At 45.8% G+C, this 27,007-nt stretch overlaps 2 protein-coding genes and 1 long non-coding RNA gene across 7 annotated transcripts in view; 1 reads left to right on the forward strand and 2 right to left on the reverse strand.

The window, feature by feature from the left end:
* Nucleotides 1-5,544, forward strand: part of UGGT1 (UDP-glucose glycoprotein glucosyltransferase 1) — a 46,046-nt gene extending 40,502 nt beyond the window's left edge. For all 4 annotated transcript variants that reach the window (XM_048954883.1, XM_048954885.1, XM_048954884.1 and 1 more), the window contains 4 exons: nucleotides 282-396; nucleotides 1,080-1,196; nucleotides 1,539-1,698; nucleotides 2,149-5,544. In XM_048954883.1, coding sequence (XP_048810840.1) covers nucleotides 282-396; nucleotides 1,080-1,196; nucleotides 1,539-1,698; nucleotides 2,149-2,174 — 418 coding nt within the window. In that variant the 3' untranslated portion in view covers nucleotides 2,175-5,544. The remainder of the gene's footprint in view (nucleotides 1-281; nucleotides 397-1,079; nucleotides 1,197-1,538; nucleotides 1,699-2,148) is intronic.
* Nucleotides 5,545-9,872: 4,328 nt separating this feature from the next.
* On the reverse strand, nucleotides 9,873-18,178 carry LOC125697564 (uncharacterized). Of its 2 annotated transcripts, none has more exons than XR_007378855.1 (4): nucleotides 18,152-18,178; nucleotides 15,261-15,360; nucleotides 14,265-14,669; nucleotides 9,873-11,166 (listed from the first exon to the last, which is right to left on the reverse strand). It is a non-coding gene; the product is annotated as an uncharacterized LOC125697564 (long non-coding RNA). The 2 variants fall into 2 exon arrangements; XR_007378854.1 differs by lacking the exon at nucleotides 9,873-11,166 and adding an exon at nucleotides 13,853-13,948.
* Nucleotides 18,179-18,955: 777 nt separating this feature from the next.
* The window catches only part of HS6ST1 (heparan sulfate 6-O-sulfotransferase 1), a 168,563-nt gene continuing 160,511 nt past the window's right edge, over nucleotides 18,956-27,007 (reverse strand). The window contains exon 2 of the mRNA XM_048954894.1: nucleotides 18,956-25,373. Within this exon, the coding sequence (XP_048810851.1) occupies nucleotides 24,665-25,373 (709 nt within the window). The 3' untranslated portion in view covers nucleotides 18,956-24,664. The remainder of the gene's footprint in view (nucleotides 25,374-27,007) is intronic.

Genomic DNA, 27,007 nt, shown 5'->3' on the forward strand with positions numbered 1-27,007 from the left:
AGCTTTTAGAGACGAAGAACTGAAGCATTAACTAAACAGACGTCTTCATTTGATAATAACAAATGTTGGAAGAAGCGACTGCATGACAGCAAAGCTAAGATAGATTTGTTGAGTAATTTTGTGTGCGTTCCATGTAGTTAGAACTGCTTTCCTGCCTTGCGTTAGATAATTCTTGGTGGCAGTACATCAAATTGTTTTGATGTATTTAGTCTCAGAGTCTGAGGCTTTGGTAATTTACCCATCAGTCAAATGTCACTGCTGATTGTGTTATCTCCGTGCAGTGCTCTGTATGTTGTGGATCTGAAGAAGTTCAGAAAGATAGCAGCTGGAGACCGCCTCCGAGGACAGTACCAGGGTCTCAGTCAGGATCCTAACAGTCTGTCTAACCTGGATCAGGTGTGTGTTTATTGCATGTATGTATGTACGAATTTACTGCGACCCGATAGCAGGTTAGGACCTCTCCTCTCCTGGCCAAACTTCTGCCACTGCCCAATTCCAGTGGCAGTCCCAGTAAGTCCCTGCCTTCAAATGAGTTGGATAAGCATGCAAGACGACTGCAAATGGCGGGTGGAAACAATGCCTTCCTCTTACATGCCTTCAGACTGTCCATTTCTCTGGTATACTCCAAGGCAAATACACAGCGCAGCTGAATACTTGCCTCTTGAGCTGTCTGGCCCCAAGCACTTTGCTGTGTACTGACTTGGATATGTGGAAATAAGGCTCGTACTTTCACCTGAGGAAAAGTAACACAATGCTTTTATTCATTTGAGAACAGTCTTCCAAACTGATCCACTACAGGTGTGACACTGGATTCATAGTACAGCTTTAATCCCTTTTACTAACAGCCTCATTTTCAACAAAGAAAGATTAGCTTACTTTGTATTATTCCATGTATTTCTTTTTTTCCAAAGGACTTTGTTTAGAATGAAAGTTGATAGATGGCTATTCATTTGTGCTGGGGAAAAAAAACCCTCTGTTTTCAGAAGTTATAAAACTTCTGAGTGCTGCCTGGTGGGAGAGTTGTTCACCACCTGCCCTGCGTGGTGGAAACTGCTACTCAGTCTTATTCTTCACTGCAGGATTTGCCCAACAACATGATCCACCAGGTGCCAATCAAATCGCTGCCGCAGGAGTGGCTTTGGTGTGAAACGTGGTGTGATGATTCCTCAAAAAAGAGAGCAAAAACCATTGATCTGGTAAGTATAGAATGGCTCCTTCATTCCTATGTCTCAATAAGAAGCTGTGACCAACTCAGAGGCGCTTCCCCACCCCAGATGTAGGTGCCTTACCTTCTGTTATTCCTTTAATATTTTCAATGCTTCATTTTTCTCCCCCTTTTTCTTCTGTATATTTTTCTTACCCAGAGCATTATGAGCTTGAAAAGTGAATTTACACTCTAGTCTAGCTAAACTACTGGCATGTAGTTAAGTGTTCACCAACAATCCATCAGTTCCACTAGGGGGAAGCATCCCTCCATTCAGTGAGTGAAGCCTATTTATACATGAAGTGTTTGAACAGTTTGTATGCTTTCTTTGCAGTGTAATAACCCAATGACCAAAGAGCCCAAGCTGCAGGCAGCAATGCGTATTGTTCCAGAGTGGCAGGACTATGATCAAGAAATCAAACAGCTCCATAATCTTTTCCAGAAAGAAAAAGAAACAGGAACACCAGCTCAGACGTCAGGACAACACACACAAGGTAATTTTTCTGGCTGTTTTCCTAATTCTCTGACTTTCCTCCTACCTGTCTGAACTGGAATAAACCCTCACTCGCGTTTGCTGTAAGCCTGCACCATGCAAGGGCTTGCATGGAGGATGTTTTAAGTAACCTGCATATTTCAGTGGGACAGAAGCACCTTGCTAAGTGAAGCAGGTGTAACTTAACTCGATGCTGAGACCTAGAGAACAGAGAAATGTTTCACCATTTTTTCAGTTCCACTAAAGATCCTCACTGTGATGCAGTGTCACGAACCAGGCCTTGCCTTAGCCTGTACAAAGTGCAGTTACACACAGGGAGTAGGAATGGTTCTTCAGTCACTGGTAATCCTGCAAATAACAAGAGTCTGGGATTTAAATGTCAAGTTTCAAACTGATCTGCAGACTGAGGAAGCTGGAAATGGAGTACTTATTCTTCTCTCCTCTTCTACAGATGCAGCAGCACATGTGGAATTATGATCCATGGAGAAAAATTCAAGTTAGACTGTTTCATAGACAATTTTTATATTGAAAGCTAGGTTTTTTGGTTGTTTTTTTTTCCGGTATGTCTGCAAAACTGCTGAATAATTGAATGGGATGATGTATGCATTTTTATTACTTGCCTTTGGGTTAATTTCTGCATATGAAATAAGATCTGGATTGCTGGAATTAGCATTACTGTTCTTTTGCACCTGTGGTGGAGATGAAAGAGCCCATGATGGAATTCAGCATTTTGGAAACAAAACTTCAGAATCCACTGGAAAACCCCAGCCTGCTCCTTCAGCTGTTGCTGCCTCCACCACTGATGAAGATCCTGTGTTAGCCTCAGATCTTACTCGAGAGCCTGGAAAATGCAGCCCAGTGAGCTGTTGGCTCCTAGCCCCCACTGGTGGAGTTAATTTTGCCAGGTGATTTTAGAAGGCTCCAAATTGTGCTTTCAATTGGGATGCTGTTTCATCAGCAAGTTTTCAGTCAATAGTTCTCCTTGGTTTGATTCCCTATGCCCTTGGTTTATTTTTTAATTTTTTAAATCAAATCCAGCATTACTTCATCCGTTTCCTGTCTTCATTTGTCACCCAGCTTTTGAGGGCTTGAATTCATGTAAATCTACCACAATCTGTGTAAAAGATGCCCGTCCCAATACAAATGCCTACAAAGGGAGCAGAACATTGGCTCTGACTGTTCCATTCCTCGCAGCCCATCTGACTGGAAATAAAAGCGCCCTCCTGCCTTCTTTGCTCAGAGCTCAAGTCCGTCTGCAGAGCCGGTAGGGCCTCACCACTGCTGTGGTTCACTGATTCATGAATGTATTTTTGTTTGTTTGTGGAAGAATCTGTGGAAGCTTGGAAGCTTTTCATCACGTTCATTTCATTGACTTTATTTTTCGTCGACCGCAGGTGTTGTCACATGAATAAAAAACTTTGGGGTTCTTCGATCTTAAGCTTTAGTTCACACTCAGTCTTTTCATCATCCTGTTTTCTCACATATTACCCCAAATTTGATTTTGGAATTTTTCAAGATTTGAGTTGCATTTGTTTTCCTTTAACCCGCTGCCAGGAAAACATTTTGCTCCAAAGCTGGGTTACTCTGAGCTGGTTGGTTTTGTTGTTTTCTTTTTTATTTTTATAATTCATATCCATGTGTTAATCTTTAAAGATGCTGCAGTAGTCATACGAACTTAAAAATCCTCAAACCCTCCTTCCCTCATTCTGTAGGATTATTGTCTGCTCCCTGGAACACAGAGACTTGGAAGAGTTGAAATACAGGCACCCAACTGGTATTTCTGAAGTGAGAAGCAGGTCTGTGTGCACTGCTTCTTTAGACATCCAAGTTGGGATTGTTTCTGCCTCCTGTTTTTTTATGCAGATGTTCTGTGCTGTAAGAACTTCCCCTAAAGAGAATCCTGACTTTGAGATATTTGTCTAGAAATATTGTTTTATACATCATGTAAATGTCCTGGGGGAATTCTAAAAGACATCAGTTGTATTCAAACTGTTATTCAAACTGTTCTACAGGACAGTGCCCAAGTCTCTCGCCAGGATTCTTAGAGAAGGTGGTAAAAAGGAACAGCAGCACTCCCTTAAATTCGCAGTGCTGGCACTGGTGACAAAGTGAGTAAATGAATCAGCACCACCATGACACACTGCTAGTGGGTGCCAGAACAGGGAACTGCAAAAAGGCAGAGGAAAGGCCAGTCTCTCCTCTCCATAGGGAAAACTGTGCAGAGGCTGGATATCAAGCCCTGAACTTACTAAGCATGAGTTTTCAGCTTAGTTATTTCCCCCTTTGTGGGGTTTTCAGTTCAAATGGTCTCCCTGATGGTTTGTAGCTTACAAATGCTTTGTGCTTGCTGTCAAACTGTTCCAGGTGAGGCTAAGCAGACCAGAAGGATTTTTTTCTAGAGTAAAGACCAATGATACTCCTTCCAACACATTCAAGTTAGTTATTAGGTATTACATTGGCCTTTTTTAATCACATCAAATAACACTGGTAATGTTCACCTTTCTGTGTTAGCTGCACCCCACTTCTGCCCCTTTTGGAGCCCATGGCACACAATGGAGAGTAGCAGCTGTGCTCCAGTTTTATCCAGGGGCACCAAAGGAGGCGTGCGTAGGGCAGATGGGATGGGGGTTAGGATTAGGGCCAAATCAGAACAAGAAAACAACAGTTTGCTGTGAAATAAGATTTACTCCTATCAAAAAACTGTATTTGACTTTGCTTTTTTCAAATGTTGTTTGAAGCCAGAAGATGGAGAATAAGGAAACTTGCTGAAATTCAACCCAATATTTACAATACCTTCTTTGGAGCTGGGTAGGAAGAAAGTATTTTTTTTTAATTCAGTGTAAGTTACAGAATTATTTTTTTTAATTATGCTCCTCCATTGTTAATTAATGTATGCACTTGAACACGCACACCACTATTTGTTTTTCTCTTTTTAATTATTGACCAAGCTATGGAGAATGGTGGTTGTTCTTTTCCTTCTCTTTAACACAGACCACGCTCTTCTGTTCAGATCTTATTAAAAACCCATATCATTTGGAAGGGAGAAGCACCAGAAGCACACACATGGTGAGATCTCCTACCTTTTGCAGTGCTCCTAAGAGTCCTGTACCTATTCTCAAGTACACAATAAAATCCTCACAGCACCAGGCATTCAGAATGCGAGGTACTACAGGTGTTTGTGGGAAGCCACAGTTTGCACATGAGAATGACACTGAGAGGAGAATACTCGTGGTTTGGATCTGTGCAGGTGCTTGCTAGTAAAAAAGCATCTTATGCTGAGATGATGACTGAGACAGAGCTGCTTCTGACCAGGCCTGCTCCTAGAAATGAGTGAGAGAAATGGTAAGAAAAATAGAAAATTGGAATGAATGTGGTTACAGTGTAATTTGGGATCCTCAGACTAGAAAGGGCACTTCTGTGGCAAGGCAGTGCTGCTGTTCCCAGTCTTCCTGTGTAACATATTTGTCCTTTTGATGAAAAATTGATGCTGAAAGAGAAAATATGTTATTTTGAAAGGAAGATTTTTTTTTTTTTGGCCTGGCTAAGAAACAAATAATAGCACAGAAGTGCTGAAGAATGTTGTGGAGATGCTCTGCCATAGAGTCGCTGTGAAACAAGGAAATGAAAGGGGGATGTACAAAAGAGAAGCAACAATCCAGACATGGTTTTAGCAATCAAAATCTGTCCAAGAATATGCCCCAACTCTGCAGCACTGGTACTTAATGGCCCTGGATACAGGGAGTTACCTCTCCTGCATATTACCTGAACTGAGACCACAGCAATTTTCCCAGTATGGTGACAACAATACGATGTCTCATATAATAAAGCCTTTCTGTTCTTTCCCTGTGCCTCTCCTGTTGGTTATTTTGGTTCTGATAACTGATGTTTTAATGAAGTTTCTTGGAGTGTGGCCTTTTTTACTTAGCATTGCAATACTTTCCAAAGGATTCTACATTGGGAAAGTTGAAGTTGGTGTTTCTCAAATCACAGTGCTTACAGCTACAAAGCAGGACCTGAATTCATTGTCCACTCTTAAGAACTCCTCTGGAAAGCTGAAGAAAGGCTCCAACCCAGTCTCTATTTCTCAGCACTAAAGAGTAGACAGTCTTACACAGAAAGTGGTGTTGAACGCAGTGGAAATATGTACTTGGTTTCCTGCAGCTGGTTGTCTGAACTTGCTCAGGTTCAGAAAAAGAGAACAAATGCAAGGAGATGAGTGAAAGGAGAATAAATGGCTGCCATATGCCTCCCTAACAACCACCCCGTTTTAATTTTGACAGTACTTGCATGCATGTGACTGTACAGACACATGGTTTTACATCAGTCAGACTGCCCTCTGTGCCAAAGAGGGAGCTGGGTTGGAGAAAGCAGTTTTGAATCTGTCTGTACAAATTTCTTTGTGTAGAAATATATTGTTCTTTCTCCCAGGAGCATCCACTCTGATGAGTGACCCCTGGGTCCAGTACTTTGGAACACTGCCTTCTCCTTCACAGCCCATAGAGCAACAGTCCCCAACATCATGGGACTGCTGATTTTTGCAGTCTGCTCTTCAGACTCTTCTTACGTACCAGTGGCTGAGGTTTTCCTTTGAGAAGAAAAAAAAAAACCCATGAGAAGATCATCAGGTGCCAAATGTGTGTTGGGTCAGACCGATGGAGGTGGAGTAGTGGTGCTGGAGGAGCCGTGCAACGCGGCCAGGCCCAGTAATGACCTCACTTGCAGATCTTGGACCTGTAGATGGAGCAATTGCACTGCTGGAAAGAACCACGACCCATTCCCAGCAATTCAGAGCAATTTTTAAATCGGGAAATATTTGTCCCATGTGGCCCTACTGTGACATTTAGCTAAAAAAAGACCACAACAACAACAAAAAATAAACCCAAAAAATTCCAAGTCAGAAGAGCAGAGCTTGGCAAGCTCTACTTCATACCACAAACAGGAAGAGCGTGCTGTGATGCCCTGCAGCTGCACCAGCTTGTTGCACGCACGTTAAGACACACATTTAATACCAGCTCTGTGAAATATAGATACATCTGCAGACTTTCTGTCATGGTGTTCCAAGGGCTTTCCAGTGAAGTTCAAAGGTAGTTTACCTCAAAAGGTCAAACTGCTTCCAGGAAAAGGAACAGACAAACAGAGTCACTTCTGGATCTGCTGTTGGCTGGTGGCATTTATTTATTTATTTTTAAACAAACAAAACCCAACCAGTGCACACAAATCATTAATCACCAACTCCCATAGAACCATTTCCATCTGATTTATCGTCAACTTCCTAGCGCACCTTCAGAGCCCATCTGTTAATTCAAATGGATACGACCGTCCCATTTCAGCTCCACACTGGAATCAGGGCACCTCTCACAGAAATGGATTGATTCTTGGAAAAAAAATGGGCTGGAAACAGATCTTTGCACACAATGTTCACAAGCTTTTTGATCAAATTCTGCAAAACCATCTGCAGGAAGTAATAGAGAAACCCCAGCATCTTCCTACCTGCCACCATGGTGAAACAAGCTCAGATGGAGGGGCAGCAGTTGGTACTTCTGAGGGCAGCTGTTGTCTCGCATCCCTCTTAGAAATACACTTTTCAGTATAAGCAGCATAAGCAACAAAAGACTCCCCCAAGGCTCTATAAATCAAGGATATGTTTTCAAGACTTTGATTTTGTTCACTGCTATAACTTTGCTTTCTTTTTGAAAGGATTTGTGAGCACCACAAGTGCAGTGCACTGTGAATGCCTCCCCATTCCCTTTTTCTTGGTAAAGAATCCAAAAGTATGCTGTGATTGAGCTCCATCAAAAATGACTTGCTCTCTCAGTGGCACACCAGAGCTAAATACGCTCTGTTTGTGCTCCTGGAAGGAAATCTTTTTGCCTGTTTTCCTCAGTACCTTTCTGCTTATTTCTTTGAACAAACCTATTGGGAAACAAAATACCATCCGTCTCCTCATCATCTCCAAAGTTCTTGCCTCTGTTGCTTTCCCCTGCCAGACAGCTAATGCAGGAGAAGCCTTCTGCCAGCCCGAGCCTGTGGAATAATAAACCTCCTCCATCACTTTGTGTTGCTGATCAAAGCAAGAACTGCATTCAAAAAGCAGGAAAGTGATCTGAAGCTCATCAAGCACTAAGTGAATATTTTAACATCTGGAAGTTGATTTCTAACGGTCTTCAGCACAGCTCAGATATTTCAGGTGATGAGGAACGAGACGTTAGAAAGGCCTTGTTGTAAGGGCCTCACCTCACAGCCATCTAGCAGGTATCTAAATCATTCCTTCACTTATTAAGCTTCGTGCCCACACAGCAGAATACAAAGAGGTGCAGATGTTCAGGCTCTGTCTCTTTTGGATGCTCTTTTGATGCATCCAGAGGAGCAATGCGCACATCCTGCCTTATCCATGCTCCACAAAAATTAAAGATTTTATTAAATTAAATTAATTTTTAAAGCATTTTTTAAAATAAATTAAAGTCACAGTCACTTCCCTGGAGCAGTCACAAAAGTCAGCTCTGAAAATTAATACTTCTGTTTCATTTCCTTGAGCTTTTTTCCCCTTACTTTCTTTGTTTTCTAGCTAGAGCCTTTTGCACAATTCCCAGAAAAACCACCACACTCCAACTCAGATCTGAAATCCCTTTTGCTTGGATCTCTAGCTGCCTGGGATGAGGGGGGAGGGAGCGAGGTACCACAACAGGATCCTCCAATTCAAAGCATTTTTCCAAAACATCAGCTGCTGAACCTGGCTAGAACACACCCAAGCACACCCATGGAGAATCATAGAACAGCCTGGGTTGAAAAGGACCTCAAAGGCCATCTGGTTCGAAACCCCTGCTACGTGCAGGCGGTGTCACCAACCAGCAGACCAGGCTGCCCAGAGCCACATCCAGCCTGGCCTTCAATGCCTCCAGGGATGGGGCATCCACAGCCTCTCTGGGCACCCAGAAAAGGGTGCAGGTTTCACAGACTACTTCTCCATGTTTCCTCCAGACCTCTCAGTCCATGTGTCACAGGAGAACAAGAGGTAAATAATTAAAGTTACTGAAATCAGTAGCAAGGCCACTCTGCTAACAGAAATCCAAAGCAGAAGAAGGGAAGGGAAAGAATGAATTCAACCTGCAATTAGAAACCATTGCACAACATTCTCTAAGTAACTTCATGGCAGGAGGCAAACTAAACCAAAGAAAAGAAGCAGTGCTAAATGGCAAAGAAAAGGTATTTTTTAAGCGATGGACTCATGGCCTGAAAGCAGATACATTATTTATTTCAACTATTTACATCCCTTTTCATTCATTTTGGCTCTGATTTGCTGCCACTGGTGAGTTACAAGGCTATTAATAACGCATAGCCATGAATAATGTATTCAGCTGCACCAAGAGCATTGTGTTTGGCCATATGGCCCAGTGAGCATTCATAAATTTATTACACCAGGGGCTTTTTTCTGAATGGTAGCTAAGATCTGTGCACACAAATCCAATGCAAACCTATACAACAATTTTAAGAAGTGTTTTAAAGTCATTTCTGGAGAAACAGCTAACACAAAAGCAGTCAATTGTCAACCCCAGTTCTGACAGCTGCCACAGGGCACGAATCCCAGCGACAGCATTTCAGTGAGGTGGTTGCACACAGAACACATCTGCTGTCAACCAAGCAGCCTCCTGGAGCCAGAGCTTGAGAGAACATTATCAACTGTTTGAATTGATTACAATACCATTGAGTTTATTGCCCATACAAACCATACAAGCCACCAACTTCCATTCATCTCCTGTGCTTGGGATGGAGCTCCCTAACCATAAAAGAGCTTCTTGGGAACACAGGAAGGGCATTCGTTTAAAGACTTGTTCCTCACAGTGCCATCCAACTTCGTGGTGAAACGTGGTGTGGTGAGGTGACACAAACCAGAGCCCAAGGTTATATTAGAAAGTGGCCTTTAACACAATGCAATTAACTCCTGATCACCTCAGGACTCTTAAGCATTTGTGCAGAATATGAAGTTCAATGTGCAGAATACCACAATCATTTGTATAACAGTGATGTCATGCATCTACACTCGGTGTGTATGGAGCCAAAGAAAAGCAGCTCTGAGTACAATAAGAACAAAAAGTAGAAGCTGCCTCGCTGCAGAAAGTTACTGAACAGGCTGATTGTAAGGCTGCAGCATCACTACATCCAACACAACCACAAACAGAAGAGCACAGGAACTAAAATATGTCTACTTGCTATGAAAGGGCAGGGAGGAGGTGATGGGATAGAACTAAGCCATTCTCTTCTGCAGCTGCTGAAAGTTACCTAAAATGAGATGCAGTATAGAAGGGAGCATTTAAAAGAAAAGTTAGCATTTAAATGCAGCAAGCCTGCAGATGTTAGTGAGAATACAAATGAACTTCTCAATGCCTGAGTTACCACATTAACTACTGTTAGCTCCATTAAAGCTGTAAAGGAGCACTCCACAAAAATTTCCAACATACGAGTCTGGGGCTGTGTGATATGCTCACATTAGTAGTATTTACGGAGCAATTCCTGCCTATTATTAAGACACACTCAAATATACCACAGCAAAGTATAATCACATTCCAGAACTGCATCAACACCCTGCCAGGAAATGCAGCGAGAAAGATCCTAAGCTAATTGCCAGTGAGCTGGGAGTTAATTGAGAGGAGCAAATGATACGATCAAGCACAAGATTGCCAGCAAGCTTCAAACTTCACCATTATGACAGAGTTGCACGAGTGTGCCGGATCTGTATTTACTTGGACTGTTAAAAAGCAAAGTAATTTAGCTGAAACCCAGGGTGCTGCTGCTGATTTAAGGTCAACAGAGAAACAATTTGTGACCGAGTTCCCTGTCACTCACCTGCAAGGAGAGGCATGCTGCATTGAGTTTTCTGAGTCCAGGTCCAGAAGAGGTGCCCATTTCCACTGTTATCCAAGAGCCTGTAATGAAAACCAGAGCTCGGCCTGATCAGCGGTTCCAAGGTCATAATTTCATACCACTCAGCTGATGCAGAACTCCACAGCTCATCAGGCAGCAAATGGAAGGATGATTTGTGCTCTAAACGAGCTCCTGCAGCAAAGATGCCAGCCCAAGCTGGGCCATAGGAATGGGCTTCAGGGGCTGTGAATTGTCGCTTTCACTCTGCAGGCACTGAGATGCATCACTCTGTAGGAGCAGCCTGAGTGCGTGCTGTTAGTACAGGACATGCATGCATGTCTACCTCCTGTACATGGGTGTGTGTCCAGCTGCAGCACACACAAAGCCTGCTCTATCTCCCTTTGTACCTCACGCCACAGGCACGTTCACAGGATCTGAGGTTCACAAAGCAAACTTGCAAGGGACGTAACTTGCAGTTAAGGATGCGAAACAGTGGGATGCTGTTGCTTTGGAGAACAAGAGTTGTCAGCCTGTGATAAACTGAAACTGGCTCTGGACCTTTTCTATACCATAGGTAACAGCCAAGCTGTAGCTTTGCTTCCATTCGCATCTGAAAACAGGATGGAAAATTCAGAGGGGAAAAAAAAAAAAAAAAAAAAGATGCATGGTAAATTCCCTGAGAAATTCCCTTGTTCCTCCACAATGACCCTGTATTGCCTCCTCAGACTTGGTGTGGTCAGCCCAAGTTCACTTGGACTCCCATGGACACAAACCTCCACAACCCCTGGCACTCAGGGTAAGGGAGTCCTTCCCATCGGCCCAAGCCCAACACTTTAAGTTGGTGGCTCACACCAACCTTCCAGCAAATGCTTCAATTTCAACCACCTGGCATGGGGTTTGGCTCCAGCAGCAGAAAAGATGAACATAAGAGTTAAGATTTCAGGCATATCTTGAACTGTGGAAAAGCCAGAAGCCTGCTTTGACCCAGTCATCTAGCAGCTGCTTTTGTGGGGCTGGAAGTCCCATTGGTGAGGTGTTCTGTTCCCTCCAGGAAGAACAGAGAGGCAGTGCTGCAGAGAGGGAAATAATCCCTGCCAGCTTAAATGGATCCTGGATCTGGACCTTAGTTTCTAAAAAATACTAGCACTTGTCTCAGGCTGTTTAGGAAAGCAGCTCTCCGAACCAAGAGAAAGAAGAGCCACTTGAGGCTGCTTAAACCTCATCCATAGGACCTGACATAATGTTCACACAGTGAACGTTACATGTTAGGTGTGAGATGTCAGGCTGGGAAGAGTTCTTAGACCTGTGCAGAGATCCTTCAAAGCTGAAACCTGAAATACTCATCACAAACCAAGAGCCTTTGCTTTTCTTTTCTCTCTTCCTTGTCCCCTCCATAGCAGCAGGCCAAGGCACGGTCTTCCACAAGATCACAAGTGGATTCTTGGAGGAAATCTCCAACAAATCTAAATCATGCTTCAAAGCACAGCACTCAGTGCCCTCACAAGGCACACAACCCAGCACCAGGCCAGCAGCCAGCTCCTCTGTAACAACACTGTGGGAAATTCCCCGCTTATCCCTGTGAGCTCCAAATGGAGCTGGTCGCTTTTCTTCTCAGCAGGCACACTCCAAACCAAGGAAGCATGAGCAATTTCCCAGCTCTCTTCCTTTTTAAATATATTTGCAATGTCCCATTTGGGCTGAATATGAGGACTGGATGTGAGCCCCTGTGTTTTCCATCTGGCAACATCTAGCAAGTGTCTCTGCCTACTCTGAGCTCTGAGGGAGAAGTCCTGAATTATCCATTACTTTGGATAGTCTTCAGCCATGTGTGAAGCAGTGGCATGGGCCTGGGATACACTGCTTTCACAAAAACCACCTAAGCACAGGAACACTTACTCTTGTACTGATGAGGGATCCCCATGCAGAAAGGTGAGGAGATGGAACGGTTTCAGCTGCCAGAGGAGGATGGCAGGAGCGGTGCATACAGGCACAGTGAGCTCTCACTGCTATTTCTTCATTTGCTGCTCAAAACCCGGGCATTGCCCAGCCCCCCAAAATATACCTCAGGGTGAGAGACTCCTTCAAAACTACGAAAGCCCTCAGCAACACCATCACAACAAACAGCATGCATCCCTACAGACAGAAGCCTTGCAGCCAGGGATCTGCCAGCAATGGCTTCTGATGCTCCAAGTAAGGCTCTCCAGTCAATTTCCAACAGAAGTCTTGGCTGTTCTCCCCCAGGTCTTCCTGCACTTCTCACCATACCCCAGTGCTATGCATGCTCTCATAGCACATTCATGGCGTGCATCTTAATACAAGAAAAAAATCAGGGGTGGTGGTGGAGAAAGAACAGACCACCAGGAGATAACATGGAATCTGACAAAAGGAAGAAATCCCAAAGATCAAAGGCAGAACACCATCATAGTGGGAGAAATGACTAATTGCGAGGAGGAACTCATGATTCACACACCCTCATGGAGTTGCAGGCTTCAGTCTTCCTCAGTGGCATCACTCCTTCCCTGCTCTGCAGTTGGGGAAAGCATGACAGGTAAATGGGGAATTTGAGCAAGTGGTAGCATCCTTACTGAGGAATTTTGTATTTTTACAGCCATTTTATAAAACACTAAGGAAAATCTTCTGAGGCTAGTAAGAGTTTTTGGGAACTAAATGTAAATCTCGGTCGTGCCAGCTTTCCTTTATTCTTAATGAGACAAGTTTGCAGATCCTCACACTGCTAACAGCGAGAAGCTCCTAATCTCACCTTCCTGCTAATGCAAAGATAACTGATTATGCCATAGCCCAGGGGTGAGCTAAAACTAATTCTCCTCTCTTCTGATTTAGGTTACAGCTTCCCAAGGCAGGGTCTCATTTTGTTCCCTGTTTTTACAGCACAGTGAGGGCATACTTTATGAACGAGGATGCAAACGCCACAGCATTTCAAATAATGAGATATGTGAAAACCCACAGTGCTTATTATGTGTAGAACACCCAAACAAGACAGGTCTTTTTTTATTTTTCTTCTCTTCCTTTTTAGACCAGAAGCTGCGTGGAGCAGAGACACAGAGCTGAGTTCTTAGAGGAGAAAGGCATCCCTCCTGCTGCATCACTGGAAGAAAGTTTCCCCTCTATTCTTTATTGTCACACACCACCACATAATGGCATGGAGCACTTTGGGAAGCAGAATAGGAAGAGTAACCAGGCTTGTGCTCATCACTCACATCCAAATGGAAGCCCATGGCACAGCTGCCAAGCTGACTGTGTCTGCAGCAGGACAATCCAGGCAGAGGAGAGGCAGGCAATTAATCAAGATGACCTTTCCATCCTTGTTATCACAGGGAGCCATCTCTACAGGCAGTCTGTGTATCAGCCTGCTCTGGCAGGTTTCCAATTACCTGTAGATACAGGTTTCTCCTTATTACTGCTTGTGAATGGTGCTGCAGAGCACCTAGAGCACAGCAGACACAGACACCTGCAGGTCTCTGCTCTTCCCCACTATCCCAATGCCCTGCTGAAGCCTCTCCTGTATTGCATCTCCTTTAGGCAGTGCACAGGAGAAGCTAAAGCAAAGGACTGATGTGTGAGCAGTGCCCCTCTATGGAGGGGCTGGAGGGCACTGCTTTCCTGCCACCCTCCTCCTCACACAAAGAGAAGGAAACACAAGGAAAGATGAAGCTCTCTTGGCAGGAGCAAGGAAAAAGTCACACTCACCTGTCCTGAAGGTGGGAGCCAGTTTCTGGGCATGGTTCAGAGCATGAAGAATCTGTGCACTTCCCTACAAGGCCACAGTGGAAAGAAAAGTTAATGAACTTGCTACAGTTATCAAAGCTAGCGTGCAGCAGTTCCATTTTCAGGAAGTTGCTCAAGGCTGAGTTCTGCGAGTGCTTTTTGCACTGGTTTTCACATGGTGAGCTCTCCATGCTGTTTGACATCAGGGTCTGCAAATGGCAGTGCGTGGTTCTGGGTTCCAGTGACAGCGGCCTCTGCCAGCACACAGAGAAGGGGAGGCCCTGGGATCCCAGTGATGGCACAGTCTGCAGAACACCAGCTGGCCCGTTTCATCCTCTTCTGCTTGTCCTCTCCAGTCTTCTCCCTTCAGCTTCTTGAAAACTGCAGCTGCGTTTCAGTCATACAAACATGAATATGTGGAAATGCAGAAAGCGTCAGACTCTATAGGCAGAACTGCTGAATACTACAGAGAGGAACAAACACAGCCACCCCAAATCAAGAATGAGCCAAGAGGGGAAAAGCCCAGCAAGTGACTGCTGACCAAGGGAGGTGCGCTGTGTGGTGCAGCCTGCAGGTGAGCGTGCAACAGGGAGCTTCTGTTCTCACTGGGGTTGTTCCTGTCAGTGCACTGTCTCAGCAGATGCACAGTGTGAATGTCTTTATATGTACATATCAAAATTCAAAGCTTGTGTTCTTAAAGAACTACAAGCATTGCTTAGAAGTAAAAGGAAGTGACAAAGTCCGAACAAAAGCTCCTTGCGTAGTCCTCATATGCACCTAGAGTGAAGGATGAACTGAAACACACTGCTTTTACTGCAGTGGAGAACTGATGAAGCACAAAATGAAGACTAATGTTTCAGAAAATCCGCATATAACTTCCTCACAGATACAGAAAGAACCCTTGCTTGGATTGCCTGCCACTTCCCAAGGGCTGCAGTCCTCCCTAGAATGGATGCTTGGAGCCAGAAGGCCGCTCACCCTCTGCCTCCTGAATTTCACACTTCCTTTCAGGCATCTTCCAAGTGAGGAAAGCATTCATTTGTCTCACAGTGGGGCTCAGAACAAAATGCAGGAAAACCTATGAAAATGGTTGGGTTGAAGGATTCCATACCGATACTAGGTAGGCTGCTATCGAGGGATTGCTCCTCAAACCTATAGCCTCTGCTCCCACTCCCAAAGTAACCCAGCATCAGTGATTTTAGTCACTTCAGAAGGGGAGCTGGCAGCCCATGCATCTCCCCACCTGCATGGGGATGGGCCCCAAGCCCACCAGTCCTGCAGCAGAGCCTTCCTAATGGCCCCAGAGCTCAGCACCAAGCAGCAGGTCTGTGCATCAACATTGCCAGCAGCACAGAGGTTTGGTTGTGCGTTGGCTTGGTGGAATTTAACAGCCTACAGGGTGATGTGGCTAATTGGCAACAGCTTCTGAATTCCTGCGTAGCATCGAAACATTTGAGATTCAGGAAACAAAGAGGAGATCAGCAGTACCATGTACTGGTGGGGGCTGCTACAGCATGCAGAACGTCTCAGCACTCACTGATTTGGCTCTGAGCTCTTGTTCTAAAAACAGTGTCTGGCAATAATAACACAATCCTGAGGAAAGGGCTCCGTGGGGAAGTCACTCACTCTCACAAGGGCCGTGTGATTTATATATGTTGTCACCGCCTGTGCCAGAAAATTGATGACTGATTACCACCTATTCATTTCAGCATCAGGTATCCAGCCCAAGTTAACCAGATTAGGCCACATGAAATTTCGTTTCTATTCATGGCACAACTGACTGTAACAGTTGGTTTAAGTCAATACAGGGAAGGAGCTTTCGTTCTGAATCCAGTAAGAACTAGAACGTATTAAAGCAGCACGAATCAAATGTTTGTTATTTATCATTACTACTCGTTTATAACACAAACATCTGGATTCCATAACTACAGCCTGATGGAACGATATTATTAGTGAGGAGAGCAAAATAATTATGTAAATGCCATAGAGCTTGTTAAACATTTGCAGAGTGCTGCAATCGCTCACCCACACCCAGCGCTGGGAGCACAGCGATGCGGCTCCTTTTGCTGTTGGTTGGGCATCCAATTTGAACCAGGGGCAGCTGCTCTCTCTGCACGAGGAGGCTGGCCCCTCCGTGGGACAGAAGCACAGGAGCGCTCTCAGCAGAAGAAAGACAGCTTATGAGAACGGCACAACCAGTAAGAAATCAGTAAAATCGTGTGCAGGATAGAATTTCTAATGCCTAAGAAGCCACAGCCCACACCAAAGCTCCTGAATATCACACAACCATAGGATGGCTTGGAAGGACCATTGAGTTCCAGCCCCCTGCCAGGCTGCCAGCTGTTAGATGAAGCACCAGATCACATTGCCCAAGGCCCCATCCAGTCTGGCCTTAATCACCCCCAGGGACAAAGCATCCACAGCCTCTCTGGGCAGCCTCTTCCAGTGCCTCACCACTCTCACAGCAAAAAACTTTCCCCTCACATCTAACCTAAATCTCCCCTCCTTTTAATTTCAAACCATTCCCCTTATCCTATCACTACCCATCCATGTTAAGTGTCAATTTCCTTTATGTTTATAAGCTTCCTTTAAACACTGGAAGGCTGCAATGAGGTCTCCCTGCAGCCTTCTGCAGGCTGAACAGCCCTACCTCCCTCAGCCTTCACAGGAGGTGCTCCAGCCCTTGGATCATCTTCATGGCCCTCCTCTGGACCCTATCCTCTGAATATACTCCAGATAGGGCACAGACTGCTTGAGATTAATGAAGACTGCTAGTTTTATTAATATTAGGCTTATAGGTAGTTCTTAGAAAATATGAATATGTAGGTATATGTATATTTCTTTCCCAAGCCACTTGCTTCTCAATGCAACTATGTTATGCAGGGCTTTGCTAGCAACCTCCTTGCCTGCAACCTCTGCCTGCTTTAACAGATACACAGCAATGCTCTATTAAATACCACTCCGATCATGACTATTTCACTGACTTCTCCTATGATCTGAAGGATATGAAATAATGATTACAGTAAAGCCCATGCCACTTTACTGTTAGGGCTGTGATAGATGTTTTTGTGTCAGTGTGTGACCATGTCTCATCTTCCCCCTGCAGCAGAGCCCAAACCCACAGGCCTGGGTCAGCACAGAGTGCCTCCAGATGCAGAATGCACAGAATTTTAAGTAATCTGAGTGTAATTTATTTACACCCCTACTGTTATTGCCACTTACAGCAATACTTGCCATAAAGTGCTGAGATGATACACATAGTGCTCTGCTAAGCTCTGCTCACTCACAAAAACAAAAAAAATTAATCTATAAGCACATGCTTGCTGCTGGACATACATTTAATGGGGAACCTCCAACCTTTCTGCTCTTTGACTGAGAGCCTGTGTAGCAAGATGTGACCCACACATGAATCATTAAGAAGGAAAAAAGAACCTGTGCTGCCTGGAGGTCAATTAATGCAGAACAGGGGAGTGGAGGTGCAGTGCTAAGCTCCACTCTCTGGTGATGGCAACAGCCTCAGGGAACTGCATGGGGCTGTGTAAGGCAGGAGGGGGAAATAGGGTGGGAGGTCAGGGAAAGACTTTGCCCCAGAGGGCAGGGGGCATAGAACAGCTTCAGGGCAGTGGGCACAGCTCCAGTGCTGCAGCTCAAGGACTGCTGGGATGCTGCTCTCAGACACAGGGTCTGATTTTTGGGTGCTCTGATTTTTTCAGGATGCTCTGTGGTTCAACGGTTGAAAAGAATCACTGCAATGCAATGGGAAGTACAGCAGCGCTAGAGGGGTAGCACAATCTGAGGTGGCAACAAATCAGAACTAAGCCCAAGGCAGCAGCCATAGATACAAAAACAAAAGAGAAAAATCTGCTTACCTTTAGAAGGCCTCAGGTAGGCAGGGATCTCCAGCAAGACACCCTCACCTCCACTGTCAGCCCTTAAATGAGGCCTGGGAAGGGGCGCATCCTGGCTCCACCCCTCTGGTCACTCAGTACACTGCATGCACCTGAGCTCCCCTGGGTTGGCCCTGCATTCCCACCAGGTGCTCAATCACTGCTTCAGGCTGTGACTGAGCATTTCTGCTACAATCAACAAATAGGATAGCAACAAATAGAACAACCAACCAACCCCCCCCTTGCTCCCCAAAATAACCCCAACCCTCTCAGTGGTTCCTCCTTAGTAACCAATTTCCATGCTCACTTTCACCCTCTCTCAGTGCTTTTTTTTGCCTCTTTCCCCTCTTTGCACATTGAGGTGCCCTCCCTCGCTTGCTGCCCCTCCTTCCTTCTGGTGCTCCCAGGAGGAAGACTGGGTGTGAATGAGAGTGCTCTGCCCAATGCCAAAGGGTTGGGGTGGGCAGTGCTACAGACGGGATGAAGCTGCAGTGCCGCCGCCGCCATTTTGTGGCTGAGAGGCAGCATGGCCGCGCACAGCTGAGGGGGCAGCGGGTGGCACGTGGGGTTCTCTGGGAAGCACTGTGCCCAAGGCAGGTGGCAGCCAGCCCACGGTGGGCTCTGAGCTCCTGCCACAGGGCTGTGGGAAGAGCAGCCAACCCTCCCTGCTGGTGGGAAGAGAAATGGGTGCGATGCAACCGTTGCTGCAGCAGCACGCCGAGCGCACTGCGGCACGCAGCTCTGCGCCGTGATGGAGGTCAGCAAGGACGACACACACACCGAGGCTTGGATTTAGGGTTTATTTCATCTGCTAACATTCATTCTTCATCTAGACAAAAAAAAACAATCAGATGACTAATTTTTTTAGAATCCAATCTTTTTTTTTTTTTTCTTGTGGAAGAAAAGGAAAAAAAAAAAACCAAACTTCAACACTTTTGTTGTTGGTGTTGTTTTGTAAGATGCTTTAAATAAATAGATAAAGCTGTAGGTGTTATGTGGTTCGAGTTGAACTGCTGCCTTCTATCTTATTTTTAAGCTCCTGATCGAGGAGAAAAAAAATCACTGAAATAAAGAGCAAAGCATACAGAGTGAGCGCAGTGGGATGGCTCCACCACTGCAGATCTGTCTGATGGAAGATTGAGGTGGGAAGGGGCACGTTTCACTTTTTGTTTTACCCTCAGTCACACGATTCCCTAAAGATAAAAACTGAGTTCCTTGGGAGGTAAAGCACACAACAAAGAGGGGAAGGGGGAAAAGAAAGAGCTCCTGCATTGCCTTTCCCTTCCCTGTGCAGATCACGAAACACAGAGGAAAGAGGAGACGATGCAGCGAAAGCCTGTGACAAAACCACAAGTATGAAGAATCAGACAGCAGAAGGAACCAGTGGAAAGGCTGGCGGCTGTTGCAGGTTTGCCTGGAAGACTGTGCATAAACAGAGGGATTTCACATTGAGAGAGTGGGGGGGTTTCTGTCTTTTCCTTAAGAAAAAGAAGATGGAAAGGGGCAATAAGTTAAATCATATTTTGGTATGTACAAAACTAATCATGGTCAGTAAGCCGTATAAAATTCTTCATTACATACAACTCTCTCAATTCAGTCTGCAGAACAGGAAAATGGGCAAGAGGAGCTGCGGGGCTTGGAGGAATAAGATACTCATTTGCAAATCGTGCTTGTTTTTCAGCTTGCATGGCTCAAAATGAGAGAAATCCATCACCTGCAGCTGGGACAACATGGGCCTTATACCCATGTGCTCATCAGGACTGTGTTAATCTTGGCAGAACAGTGGATGGACAACACAAGCAGGCAGCTCAGCCCGTGCAGACAAACCCTGCTGCTGTGCTGCTCACTGCCTGCTGCTGGGCTGGCCTGGTCCCTGCAACACTGAATCCTGAGCTCACTTCTGAGCTGAACGTGATCTGCTACTTCCAGCAGAGTAGTCTGCCTTGCAAATTGCTGTAGTGCTGTTCTTGTGATACTCAAAATTCCACAGGCTAGGAAGATATCTGAGTAGCTCAATGCTTGAATGAGAAGCTAGGGAAGCTGGTAACCCTGGGATATAAACACAGGCCAGGCCCTGCTCTGCTCTGCACTCCCCCATCACTGCCTGCAGTGCAGTCTGCACAGTGGTATCATGAGCTCAGTGGCACTCACTTCCCAGCAGGGTGTCCCTGTGGTCCCTCTGCCTCTCTCCTGCCTCAGCCCTGCACTGTCCCTCCTGCTCCCGTAGAGCAGTCCTGGAAAGGGGGACAGGTGTCTGCTGCTTCCACTGCCACCCCCATTCTGTAGCCATGGAAGGGTGCAGGGTGCAAAACCACCCACCTGGAGTGTTTCCCATTTACTCAAAGATGCTGGGGATGAAAGGAGAAACTGAAGCAAGGCAGAAGTTTGCACAGATCCCGTGCAAGGAGGTCTTCACCTCAGTGACTCTGAGCCCAGTGACAGCCTTGGTCTGCAGCCCGTGCAACCTGCATCAGTCCTCAAGTGTGACTTGGGGTGGTGCAGGGAGGCACCACCTGGGAAATGTGGGTGGGAGGCCAGCTTCTTCAGTACAACTGGCTGGGCTGTGACAAGTGAGCAACACGAGGTTTCTTCTGCAACAACGCCCACCAAGCAGCGAAGTGTGCATTGCTCAGGTGTCTAAAAGCAAAAAAACCTCTTCCTTATTAGTGCTGCAGCATGTGTTGTCCTTCCCACCTTCCCAATGCAGGAATGGAGTCTGCTGGCAAATCCTTTGTGTCTTCACTCGTTTGCAAGCATGCAGGGCAGTGTAAGGCAGCAGAGCCTCACCCACTGTCTCACTGTATAAAACGCTCCCTCACACAAACACTGCTGGCTGGAAAAGCCCTCAGGAAGCCCTCACACACCCCCAGCTCCTGCAAACGTTCTGCTCGGGGTGCTCCTGGAACGTGCACCACGGCGATGGATGTGTATCCAAGTGTCTCAGGACTAGGAGAAATCTGAACTGGAGGGGAACCAGCTTGCTGACCCCTGCAGGAGGCAGGTCACAGGGCATGGGTGGTCCAAGAGAAACACTTTACGTAGTGCAGAATGTCGTCGTGTCACAGGAAAAACATTTTGGGAGGAAGGGGCACACACTGAATGAGGATGTATACTACCTGGCCACTACGTCAGGCCCATTAAGCCACTGCTCTCCGATCACTGTAAAACTATACACACAATTTTCATGTTATTGTAATCAGCCCTAAAAATAAAATTGTACCACTTTGAACTGTAGTACATAGAAATCACAAAAACTACATTCACATTATGTTAAAATAAGTTCCCTTAAACCCACGAAAGGAAGAAAATAGTGCCAGGTGCACCCTGCAGCCTATGCTGTGGCACACAGCACTTAAATAAATCCAAGTGTGGCAGACAGCCTTAAGCAGACTGGCATGGCAGCCGGGGCGGGGGATGGCTTTTGGGTCATTCTCTCCATTTCTATACTCAGACTTAAAATCTGTTTTGCAGTGTGCTATACATCTGCTACTTTGGGATGCCTCTTTGCAAAGGCGAAATGTTCTAATCCCAGTGCACAGGTGGAGAAGCAGAGGAATTGCCAGGTGCAGGATTGGAACCTGCAAACTCCCGCCTCAGTGCTGAGCTGAGGTCGGCCCTCCTTTTGTGGGTTGAAGTGAAACCGTTAATGAGACTCTGTAGTTTCATTCCTTTTGCTTGTTACTGTAATATATTACAAAGCAAACACTGGAACAAGCTCTACCAACACGCTCCCGGGGTCAGAGGCTGCCTCCCATTTACAGAACGCTGAGGACAGAACCATTAAAATCCAGCTGGCTGCTCAGAGCCCATAATACAGGAACAACTCAGGCAAAATGAACCCAGTTACGGTACCGGTCCTGATCATCTGCAGTCCCATTGACCATCACCTTTTGGCAGACAAGAGCAGAATTTGGCCGTCAGTGCAGATCGATCGGAGCGCTCGCAGCACCGGGGCTGCGTGGCTTTGCTGCCGTACCCATTTGTGCACGATGGATCCCTAACGCAGGGCAGACCACAACAAAAAGCCTCCGGGCAGAGCTGCAAACTGTGCATATGACATGGCTGCTTTTTATACCTAGCGTGCTGGTTCTGTTGGGTAAACAGCCTGTAAAATGGCATTTTGAAAACATAAGTGTTTTCCTTAGTTACAGCAACACACGAGAGTGCTGGGAACTAACAAACACAGCTCCTCCCAGTCTCGGAAGTCAGATTTGTAAATACTTTCTGCCCCCAGGCCAACAACGAAACACTGCTTTATTTTGCCTCTCACATTTCAGCCAGGAGCATGTGCTGATGGCCAAGAATACGCATCTCCAGAAGGGTGGGCCATTTCGTGAGAAACCTGGAATACAGTGACTCCACCAGCACGCAGGTACCAGCCAAGCGCACAGTAACAGCGCTTTAAGATGAGCATGTGAGCACTCTGCAGCACCAGGATGCAGACCTGACCAGCACCCATCTTAAACCGACAGGCAATACGTCCTTCGATGTCAGTGGATTTGGGGTTGGTCTGTGACAGGGCTGTCTGACCCCAGCGTGCTGCTTGTAGGTTCCATTCCCAACTTGTCAGTCATCTTCCCTCTTCTGGAGACGAACATCTCCAGCAGCCAGGTGTAAACCTCCTTTGCAAAACACAGTGTGAATTTGAGACGGCTGGGAACAGTGTGCTCTGCGTGTGGGGCAGAGAGAGAACCAAAGCACAGAACGAGCAGCAAGTTCTGTGGATTCGTGTGATGGGAGAGACTGCAAAAATGACACGCTGAGTGTATCAGGTCTCTGCCTCTCCTTGTGATTTTAATGCCATAATCGATCTGCAGTTACCACGGCCTTTGAAAATCAAATCCTGTTCCATCTGAGTCATATTTTACCCCAGACAATAGCTGGTTCAGGTCTTACCAGTTGAGTAATAACGGGATGAGACATGAAGCAGGCAGAAATGGCATCATCTCCATGCTTCCAGACAAACAAAGAAGTGCTTGCAACAGCAAGAAAATAAGCCATACTTCAATTTGTTGAGTGGGAAGAGGAATTAGGGAGGCCATTGTTCTCTGACTGAAAAGTCAGTAAGCTGAACCTGGCTGGACTGTCACCACATCAGAGGATTAAACTTACATGAGTCCCTAAAAACCAGAATTAAAAGAGAGAGTTCTGCTTTGAAAGTGGTCTGAGACTAAAAAAAACATCATCCACGATCCTCCTTTCCAGTTTTTTGAACACAGCTTGTTCATTTAAAGCAAGAGCTGCAGCGCAGGCACTCTGCCAAAAGACAATGTGCACCATCTCATCATTAATTCAGGCCACAGTCAGAAATTTTTACAGCTCTGGAAGAGAGCCCCATCCTGTTCCCACTTAAATCAGTTCTAGTGACTTTGCTGGAAGCAGGATGACGCCCATTATCTCTTGATAAAAGCAAGTAAAAATAGCTTTAAAAAATACAGATACGGGTACATCCGTATGCTTGTTGCAGTTAAGTATTTCACATAGCAATGAGCAAAACAAAATCACCCCCTCATCTTGTTGCCATAACCCATTATTTGCAGGATCTTCCAGGGACTTGTCCTGCAGATTTACGAGGAGTACTGCTATTCCACTTGTTCTCCCTGTCTCAGCATGTAGGACAGGGTTTTCACGTGCTGTTAACACATTATACAGATGAAGGAATGAGTGTGCAGGGTGACATTATGACACGGGGCTGCATCTTTGAGCCTATGCAGAATTTGGTTGGCTTTTAAATTGGTTTGGGACCTGCCTGTGAAATCTGGGAGCTCTGAGCAGGAGTTCCCTATTCATTTTATGGTGAAGATGTGTGATACAAGTGCAGTGTATCAAAACCACTGTGCTACGTACGTATCTTAGGCCACAGCCAATTTGCTTTCATGTTTCTTATCCTCCCATGCTTTGCTTCTTCTTTCGTACTCACGGTGCTCTACTTCCTGGCAGGGCTGCCAGCTGAAATGAAGCAACTGCCCTTGTGCTCAGCTCACAGCCTGCCAGCACAGCGCACGCTCAGCTCAGACACCGTTGTCAGTTACTTACAAGCAATGCAATCCTCATCCCACCTCTAAGAACACCCACAAAAGAACACCTCCATTTCCTTGTTTGTTTTTTTTAATTAAGTATTCTGATATCATTATGCTCGGGGAAAAACAGATTTTAAAAAATCCTGCTTCTGCCATTCGTTTGAATTATGAGGATAAGAAACATTCCTTTGCATCTGGCCTTAAGAGGGGGTAACTGCATCTGTGCATTTTTTACCTCTGCATTATAATGTTGACCCTTTTTTATTTTTATGCATTTCTTTATTTTTTTTTAAGAATCTCACTGGTCTTGTAAGAAACAGTAAAAAGACCCTATGCTTAAGGAAGCAATCTACCTTCTGTTTTACAGACTTGCTTTTAAATAAAATATTCTTCTGCCGTTTTTGTGATTTTACTTCCACGATCTTTTAAATGGAAACCCTAGAGTATCATTCATTCGTACAAAAGTCTGCCTAGGCTACCACTTCTCTATAATATGGCTCATGTAGTCCTCAGTGGGCAAGCGTCCTTGCTCTTCGGTCTCTTCCTTGGGAAGCGCTTCATTGGACCGGTGAAGAAGCCTCTCTTCCCGATTCTTTATCCTCTGCTCCATCCTCTCTAGCTGCCGTTTGTACTGGTAGCGCTGCTGGAAGAGGTCCTTTGCATAGTCGTAGAGCTGCATGTCCAGGTCATTGAGCTCCTCGATCCTGCGGATGGTGTCATTGTCCACCTCCACCCCTCCTGCCCTGGTGCTGTTGTACTGCATAAAGGGCCGGATGAATTTCAGGTTAAAAGTTCTCTCAAACAGGTACTGAGTCTTTCTCTGGAATTCTGTCAGGCCGAAGAAGGCCATGTCTTTGAGGTTCTTTTTTGCGCTCTCCAGCAGGATCTGTGCTCGCTTGTTCTCCGGGATGAAAGACATGTTGTAGCAGCCCACCAGGCTCAAGTCGGCCAACATCCTCACCTGGCGGTTGTTGGCCAAGTTATAGGGGCAATCCATGAACTCCTGCAGCGTGCAGCCTGACCAGTCCGTGCCCTCGTAGCACGATGGCAGCTCTTCAGGGGTCGGTGTCCTGCCATCACACATGTGCAAGGAGGTCTTCCAGGTGGCTCCTCGCTGGACGTGCCGCCATTCGCTGAGGTAACGAGACACAGGGTCTCTCAGCAGCGTGATGTAGTAAAATTTTCTACAAGAAGGAGAGAAAACAAAATAAATTCTCTGCTACTAACAGGAAAGATGTTTGGAAATACGAGATCTAGAGCAGACATCAAAAAGGACAGAGTAAATCAGCATCACGGCATCCACCGCAGTGTACCCTTGGACGATTTTCTTCCTGCAGTCTCCCACACAAAGTGCTCAGTGCAACATCAGACCCACCTCGCCCACCATTTCAGTCATGCCAAGCAGGAACTCTTCCACCGGTGCAACCCTTTCTAGAAACAGACTGCAATGTCAGAACAAATCACCAGGATTCAACTTGTACACCAACCTCAGAGAGCAGCCGTAACTTCAGAAGCCTCCTGGCCTCTCCTACTAGCACACAGGCTCTGAAGAAGCCAAGGCCTGCTCTGCAGGACATGCCCAGGAGCCGCTCTGTTTAAGAGCTGGGCTATCACTTCCACTTCATGCAGCTGCTGACCTTGCTGCCGAGCTGAAAGCCAGGAGTCTGTGCTGCTTAGCAGGATAACGCCACAGGAACATAAGTGAAAAATAAAGGGAAACAGGAATGGGATATGCTTTGTGGAAAAGAAGGCATGAGTTGACAGCCAGCAACAGTAGAAATAGTCTGTTCTCATTTCAGCTAAGCTGTTATCAGTTCAAACTTAAGACAAACCTGGATACATGAGGCTATCAAGGGCGTAAAGGGTGTAAAGCTAGGTGGAAACTCCTGCAGCTCTGTGCGTAATGAAGCCCTAGAGCTGAAAGCATGACAGCTACTGCCTGCAGAGAGAGACCCCGGCTCTGGCTCACGTCAAGCCTGGCTAAAGTTATGGGACTGCTAACGATGGCAGTTTGCAATAGCCCTGTCCAGACAGAGGGAAATGGGTTGGTTTTTTTTCATTAAATGGCTTGGGACCGTAGTGTCCCAGAGTGTTTCTAGAACAAGGAAATGCCTTCTCTAGTTGCTGAAATTGGCAGGGAATTAAATCCACATGTTCTCCTGGTGCGTGGGGCTGTGTGACATGGCACACACAGGAACAGCTGGCTTTGGCAGGGTAATGCACACCTATGGGCTACTGGAAATGCTTTGCACTGGGGGTGGCAGCAGAGTTTTTTCCCATCTTTGTAAAGCTGCTATGGCTCACTGCTCTGCCAGGAAGGCTCGGGAGAGCTGAACGTGGTGGCTGCTATGAGGGCACTGCACAGTCGTATGAGAAACTCAAGATATTTTAAAAAATAGCCTTTGGCTAATATTAGCACACCCATATTTTCCTAACACCTTCAGTGTTATTCTTCCTAGAAGCAACCCAAATTACTGCAATAAGAATAATGTAATTTAAAGAAAATACATCAATTGCCTGGGAAGTCTGATTTTAAGGAATGTTGGCTTTCCCAAGTTATTACTAACTTGCTGAAGAGCTGCTCTAAAGCAGTGCATCTTGGTCTTTCCAACAACAGCATGGGTGTCAGCTTGGGCTCCAGCTTCTCCTTTGTTTTCTGCTTTCATAACTAGGGCTGCTAAAAAACTTGCTATTTTTTGAGCCTCCCTTCATAGCCAGGGTATCACGCTGTCTAGCAGTGCTGTGCAATACAATGTTTGGGTATGGGGAGAGGGGACATGGGGAGCAGAGCGCATAAGAGAAACTCTCCCTTTAACTT

This window comes from Lagopus muta, chromosome 9 (genome assembly GCF_023343835.1).
Source record: "Lagopus muta isolate bLagMut1 chromosome 9, bLagMut1 primary, whole genome shotgun sequence".
In the NCBI taxonomy this organism is placed as follows: domain Eukaryota; kingdom Metazoa; phylum Chordata; class Aves; order Galliformes; family Phasianidae; genus Lagopus; species Lagopus muta.